The sequence below is a fragment of the Acyrthosiphon pisum genome, chromosome A1 (genome assembly GCF_005508785.2).
Source record: "Acyrthosiphon pisum isolate AL4f chromosome A1, pea_aphid_22Mar2018_4r6ur, whole genome shotgun sequence".
NCBI classification, from domain to species: domain Eukaryota; kingdom Metazoa; phylum Arthropoda; class Insecta; order Hemiptera; family Aphididae; genus Acyrthosiphon; species Acyrthosiphon pisum.
This window is the reverse complement of record NC_042494.1, coordinates 153220404-153228635: the sequence shown is the minus strand read 5'-3', so window position 1 is coordinate 153228635 and position 8232 is coordinate 153220404. Positions and strand designations below refer to the sequence as shown.

Genomic DNA, 8232 nt, shown 5'->3' with positions numbered 1-8232 from the left:
AGTTTACTTAAATTCAAATATATTAAGCGTTATTCAGGATATCACAACTTTTATAGTGCTTAAAGGTCTTATATTTTTTTTACATTTTAGCCATTTTTACACGTATACGTATAGTTTACGAAGGGTTTTTGTTGTGATATATATATATATAAATATATTAGCAACCAATATATGTATAATACACTGTTGCGCCACTGTTGTATTTTTTACATCCAGATTTCCTACTTTTCCGGTAGATTTTCATGAAATTTTCTTTCGTAAAAATTTTCTCCTGGCAATTACAAACATCTTGAAAATAATTTGAGCCAAATCGAACCAGCCGTTCTCGATTGATGGGTGACGTACATTTTTCATTTTCCATTTTTTTACACATAATATATAGATAGATTATTAGTTATAACAACTGGGATTACTGGTTTGGACTTGTATCGAAAACCTGTCCCAGGTTATAATATACAATATAATATATCCATTTAATATCTACGTCCATTTTATTTTAAATGTTTTTCAGTTTCGATTTTGTGACTATGATAATCTTAAAAAACATGTAACTTGCCAACAATATATTTCATATTCTGTATTCACTTATGTTCTGTAGACGTATTCGGGTGCTACCTGCATAAATATTAAACAGGTACATAATACAAGTCAATGGTACCAATATAATTACGATTGAGGAAAAAACGATGAATATTTTACTTCTCTTATTTCGTGTACATTTTTTCATGTATAATTATAAAATGATACATACCTGCAACAGTCCTGTATGATTTGTAAAAAATAGCAATAAAGTTTTCAAAATGATACGTATCTGGAATCACGCGTAATGAAACAATAATAATGCCCGTGAAGTATTTTACCGGAGCAAGCAGTAATCATACTAACCATTGACCAAGGGCGTCCGCAGAGGGGGGGGGGGAAATTATAGCCTAGGGGTTGGCTATAGATAGGGGTATTTCCCCCCACCACTTGGCTTTTTCTGAGTTGATTATCATAATTATTATTGATGATATTAAAGTTCTAAAAAAACTTAAAAATACCATAAAAATTCTAAATAGTGCATTAATTTATTTTTATTTTAGATTCTGATCGGAGCGAAGAAGCTAGTAGTTTTAAAATGGTGTTTATTGTTTTATTATTATTTATTTTTATATCCTGTATTCCTGTATACTAAATTTCTACCAGAAGGAGTGCTTCGATTTCAACATAATATAGGACCTTATCTTTTAACAAATTGGATCAAGATGGTACTTTAGAGAGGTCATTTTTCGATGTTATCGATAGTTATTTAATGACACGGGAAAAACCACCAAAAATGGGATTCTAATTTCTAACGATTTGTATATCACCATAGAAACGAATAAACATAATAATATTATATACTATTATTTCAACTTACATGATACAATAATTAATAACAATATAAAATATCCAGACTGACAAACCATATCCGCTCAGAATCATTTTTCTCATAAAATGATAAAATATCATTGAATTCAAGTTTAATACAATCCATTACACAATGACTCACTTGTAACCTAATGTACAGCAGAACGACATCCACTTACCCTTTTTTTTAATATTAAAGATAAACATTTTAAAATAAATTCGCTATAGATTATAATATACATTTTAAACTTTTAAATGATTGTATAAAAGTTTTACAGTCAGAATTTATCATTTGGACTACTTATTTAATCTGAAAATGTACTATTTTTTTCTATACCTATAGGTTTAGATTCAAGATCTTATATTTATTATAAAATTTGTGTAAAAACATGTGCAAAATTTAAAATAAAATTTAAAATTTAAATTCAGAAAAAACTTCAAAATGATCCAAAAATCTTTAAAATCAAAAAAGTCCTTACAATTTTAAATCGTCAAAAAATTCAATGCACAGTTATGCGAGTAGCGTGCAGCTAGATTTGAAAAACAATGCAAAGTGCATCGTAATCCCAACCTCAATCATTACCGTTATAATATAAAATATCGCAAAATAAACTTTTTTTTAATTAAAAATAAATTTTACAGAGTGATTTTTAAAACACTCAATATTATGAACGTCAGAACTAAAAACGTTGTTTTTATAGATTATGAGATGTAGTAGTGGGACTAAGTGCAATACGGCAGTGTAAACCAAATTTTTACTTTTTGATAGTAAAATTAAATGTTCATGATGGCATACCTACAATGGTTTAAACTTTTAAAGTTTGTAGTATCAATGACTGAATAAGCTAGAAATATTTAGTTTTATAAATTATCTAAAATTATAAAATCAACGGTAACATTTTATTAATAAAAAAATATAATTGATTATTTAAAATTACATAACAATTAATTAAAGCTAATGCTGTAAGATTAAGCTTTAACTAACTATCTATATATAATTCATAAATATTCTAACATTCCTTGTCTATATGAAATAAAACATGTCATAAATATACTTTATAACTAATAGGATTATAGTGAGACAAAAAATGTAAAAAGGAAAATATTTTGTCATCTCCTTGACAAATTCCTGCGGACGCCCTTGCCAGTGACCACATTACTCCCAACAACTGACTATAGAGGATGATGGGAGATATAATATCCCTACATGACTCTATTTGTATACCTTAAAGGCTTAAACATGGGTACTAAATATTATATTATATAAATTATTGTATGACACCCCTCCCTTCTAAAAAAAAAAAACAAATTCATGCTTATACAGCTGGTCAGCACATGACCTATTTATGGTAAAAATTAGATATTTTGTGCGTGGGTGGGTCAGATAGAGATAGAAAACAAAATATAGCAATACTTATACTAATACATATACATATTTTAATATAGTATTCTTAATTACTGATTATAATTCCTTTTTGATTTTAGCTGGCTCTATTTTATTATCAGTATATTCTGTTCTTAATAATTGTAGTTTTAAATCATTTTTCCGTAGTCAGGTGTTTTGGTTGGACTGGTAGTACTCACGATTAAAGATATACTGGTTGCGCAACAAAGCGTGATAATGAGACCCCCGAGGTGTCTTCAACTTTTGACTGATAAGAATTGTATTATGGCGCGCTTTATTAGTCTACTAGAACTTGTAGCTGTAAAATACACTGATGCGTGGTGATAATATAACGAGAGCGCTAGTCGTTAATTCTTATCAACAGTTTATCGCAGTATATCAAGGACACTTCGGGAACCACATATTTTTATGTTCTTATCATAGCTCGTTGCTCAACCAGTATATCTTAAATCGTGGTTGTACCTTTACACTCCATGACTCCTTGTCACTACCATGACAACGTATCAATTAAATGTGACTTAAATCTTGTAAAAAGATAAATAATTGAAATAGCCATTGCCATTGCCATTATAAATACCATTAACAATTAAAGTTACTTTGCACCGGAGTATTCTCTCCCCTATAATTACACTAACGAGTATAATAATATATTCTAGGTACAACGGTGAGTTGAGACCAGTCCCTAAAATTGTGTGTAGTACGACTCTGTCACTGCTCAGTGGTGCAAATAGGAAAAATGTTTAGGGGATTTTTTTTTAATTATAATATATATAATATTATTATTTTTTGAGCCAGCTAAGTCTCCCCAAGCCCCCTAATTATTTCCACCACTTTCACTGCTAGTATTATTATTTATACTCAATATTAATTTTAACCAGATACTTATAGGTAGACATATTATATCTTAATCTTAATAACTGGGTTTTTGTATGTCACGGCATATTAAGAAGGTACGTAAGTATTTCTTTATATTACAACAAATTTCCATACTTAGGATAATTGAAATGTACTTTTTTATTTTTATTTATTTATTAATATTATATATTATTATTTATATGCATTTTGTACACTAAAAAATATCACTGATACATATATTAGCAACATTAAAGTAATTGATTGTAAATGTAGGTATATTATTAACTGATAGGTGCTATGATTTTTTTATTTTTTTTGGTAACTTCAACTAATTCTAGTAAAAGTATTGCTGAAAATGGAGCTATTAATGTTGAGTAAATTAATACATAAATTAATTAATAATTATTTTATTTTGTTCACAGTAATGAAATAATATATTTACAGGTACCTAAATATTTAGGTACCTACCTATAAATATATTAAATAGTAACAATATACATTGTTACTATTTAATTTATATTATGTGTTATTAGTTGAAGAAGTATAATTGGTGCTAGTTTTTAGAGCATTGATTTTTTATTTAGATTAAATCGATTTAAGAGGATGTCAGCGCACAATTCGTTTTCTCTCTCTGGCCCATGCGCAACATAGGCAAAACGCATTTAAGCAAAATCATTTTTTCTATGCGTTTAATTAATCTTAGAGTAAAGTTACCTATTACAAAAAAGATAGAGAATAATATGTTTGAGGGAATGACATATCGATTTTATATTTTATTATTATTTGACTTTGTATTCAAATTTCAAAATAAATAAAAAAATGTTATAAATTTAAATGATGTTAAAATTATTTTGAGACAATATTTAGACAAATCGATATGTCATTCTCTCAAAAATATTATTCTCTATCTTTTTTGGAATGGGTGACTTTACTCTAAGATTACTTAAACATATAGAAAAAATTATTTTGCGAAAATGCGTTTTGTCTATGTTGCGTGTGAGCCAGAGAGAGAAAACAAATAGGGCGCTGGCAGCCTCTTAAGACTATTCGTGTAGTACGAAAAATTGAATATTTTAGGGGCTGGGTGGAGTGCAAAAATAACGAGATGCCGTTCACTTTGTCCACCTATGAAACAGATGCAGACGGAAGTCCGGCGGGCCGGTCGAACAACACGGTACTACCGTACTGGGACGGACACGTGTTGCACAAATTCCAGACAATTGAATCCAGTTTCATGTTGACCACGGATGGCAACCTTCACCTTATCTACGAAGGCGAAGAATGGATCATACCGAACACGGGGTACTGCTTGGAGTTTCACGCGGGGGACGGGCCACCGGAGGCCGCCGATCTGTTGGTGTTCGTGTATCCGAATGCCAAGCGACCGGTCAGTTACATCTTTTGGGTTACTTACCCCCCGTCTGTCATATGCCTTTTGCTCACGCTGATCGTGTACGCCACACTGCCTTACCTTCGGAACGCCCATGGCCACTACGTCATGTTCTACATGGCCTGCCAGCTCATGGACTTCGTCGGCATAATGATCTATTTCTTGGTATACATAGACATAAAAAGCCCGTTGTGCATTCCAATCGGTATGTCTTACCTGTTCTTTTTTTTTTGATAATTTAGACCAACTAATGAGGAATCTTGTATTACATTTTCAAATCTTAGATTTAAAAAGAAAAAAAATTATGAATTTTTAGTTCAAAATAATTTGCTAACTTTCATTATTTGTTAAGATTTAAACTTTAAATGCTTATAAAAAAAACTATGACTGAGGACATTTAATATTTTATCGATATTGTATCGATATAATAGAAGCCTTCTATTAAATGTTCAAACATTTTTAGCCAACAAATAAATTTTATTGACATTCATAGAAAACATAAATAAAAAAATTGGAAACTGAAAATGTCCGTAAACAGTTCAAAATAAATCAAATAATACGTATGTTTTGTAAAGTTTTACAGTCTTGTAAAGTATTCGAATACAAGTATTATAATACTTGTAAGAAAATACGTTTTAAAGAATTTTTTAAGTACCTATTCTGTATTTTTAACAAAAATTAAATACCATAAGTCCGTTTGACATCAATAAAAAAAATATTGTTTTCATTGAAATAATATTGTAATCATAATAATTGTCAGTCCTTATATTTGGTACTTTTTTGATAAAAAATTTTAATTCTATGAAAAAAAAATACTGATTAAATAGTACTAATGTATATTTAATAAAATAATCTTAATTGTAAAAACAAATCAATATAGAAATAAAAAATCTTGAACGAAAACAAAATATTAAAATATAATAAAAAAAAAAACTCTAGTTGTATAAATAATCTATATTTTATAGCTGAAAATAAAGTCAAAATATTTGGAAAGTTTAATGATCTTCAGAAAATGCCGATAAAAACAAATTAGTGAATTAATTATGAGTATTATGACGTAAAGTACCTACCTACAATTATTAAGGGGGCTGGAGCGTGATTTATTTTCGGTCGAAAACATAGCTCACGACTTCAATCACTACGCCCAATATAATGTTCCGTTATTAATTTTGAAAGCAAATTTGAATTTGTCACTAAATTATCTATGCTTTGACAATTTAATTTTTCTGATTTTTATTTTTTTTTACTTAGAAATTTACTAACAAAAAGAGTAAAAATAGAACATATTCATAATTCAAATTTATATACATCGATATAGAATATGAAAAATGTACGCCAGTTAAAGCATAGTAAATTTAGAGGATAATTCAAATCTGCTTTCAAAATTAAAATCGGAACATCCTACTGAGCGTAGTGATTGAAGTCAGAGGTAGTATTTTTTGAAAAAAAATGTTTGTCATTTTATAAAGCAATAAATGGTGACATGTGCATGCGCGTAGGTAAAATTACAGACGTACATCCCGGTCACTATGATGCCCCTATAAAACGTGATCAGTACTACGAATTACGCAAACTAATGTTCATTTACTTTCAACACATACACAAGACCCAGATAAACAGAAATATAAAATGCCTAGTTTTTACTCCTTAGAATTGATTACGCTCCAGCCCCCTTATATTATTTTCTATTCTACACAGATTATTTTTTTATAAAATGACGATTCTTAAAAAAATTGTGGTTGTTCAACTTCTTTTGGGTGTAACTCACTAACTCGTTGCAGTAAGTGCAACCCAGACACTCTGGTATACAATCCGACTATGCTGGTTAGTGGACAAAATATCTTGATTAAATTAAAAATATTAAACAAATCTTGATAGAATATTTTTTAATAAATAAAGTTTTTTGTGCGGTTATAAGTGTAACCTTTGTAGGCAATAATTTGCGAAAATTCGACTTGATGCAAGCTTGTACCTGATCTGCCCGATAGCCAATGGTAACCAATAAAATAATAAATACTAATGTCTACTATAATTATTTCTCCTATACCTATTAGTGCCATTGAGAGAGCGCTAATCGTTGGCGTATCCAAATGAACGAACTCCACGTTTTCTTTATTCATTCAAGAATTTTTTTAATTTTATTGTGTATATTTTTTTATAAAATATCGGTTCTTACTCAACTGGTTTTATATTAATTCAATATTTATGTATTTAAATTACATTTTTTTTATTCATTTATTATTTATTATTCATATTAGATTTTTTATTAAAATTAAATCTTTTATAAAAAATAAATTTTGTTAACCGCTGGCTTATTTTTATTAAATTTACATTTATTTTTATTAAATAAAGATTTTTTTTATTTGATTTAGATTTTTTCATTGGGATTTTGAAAAAAATTAAATTTAATAAAAAATCTAAGTAGGTAGGATAAAAAAAAAATCTTGATTCAATAAAAAATTCTAAAAAGAAGTTAAAAAACATAATAAAAATCCATATTAAATAAAAAATTGATATTCAATAAAAAAATCTATATTTAATCAAGTATTTTTTTTTTTTTTTATAAATCAAAAACAAAACATTAAATTGAACAAGAATTGATTAACCTACCTCCTGTAAGCTTATACAGCTTGTGTTGGAGATAGGAAGTTACTGCAAAATATAATAAAAATAACATAATCTAAATATATATAAATTTTAAAGTTTTACACAACATCTTAAACAAATTCAAAATAAAAACTTAAATTTAAGACTACAGAAAATATTTTTATTAGACAAGAAAAAAGTTTTTTTTTATATATATAGAACAAACATTATCGATCAATAAATAAATTAAATTAAAAAAACTATTTTTTAAAAAATATTCTATCAAGATTTGTTTAATATTTTTAATTTAATCAAGATTTTTTATTAAGTTTCTTTTTAGATTTTATATATTCAATCAAGGTTTTTTTATCTAAAATACATTTTTTCTGCAGTATAGATCATAATAATAAAGAAAGATAACATCTTAATTTTGTTTCAAACTATGTTAAGAGGACGCCACACCCGCATTTGTTGTATCCGTCTTACAAACGCGTAACATAGCAAATTTACGCTCAGCAGTTCACGTTTTATGCCGTTAGCTTAACAATTAGAGTGAATCGACTATTATGAAACTTGATAGTAAAAACATTATCTGTGTTTTGTTGGA

General features: G+C 27.8%; 1 protein-coding gene across 2 annotated transcripts in view; it reads left to right on the top strand.

The window, feature by feature from the left end:
• LOC100163140 (G-protein coupled receptor Mth) overlaps window positions 1-8232 on the top strand; it is a 26021-nt gene that overhangs the window by 2280 nt on the left and 15509 nt on the right. For both annotated transcript variants that reach the window (XM_016803076.2, XM_016803075.2), the window contains exon 2: window positions 4727-5244. In XM_016803076.2, the coding sequence (XP_016658565.1) occupies window positions 4727-5244 (518 nt within the window). The remainder of the gene's footprint in view (window positions 1-4726; window positions 5245-8232) is intronic.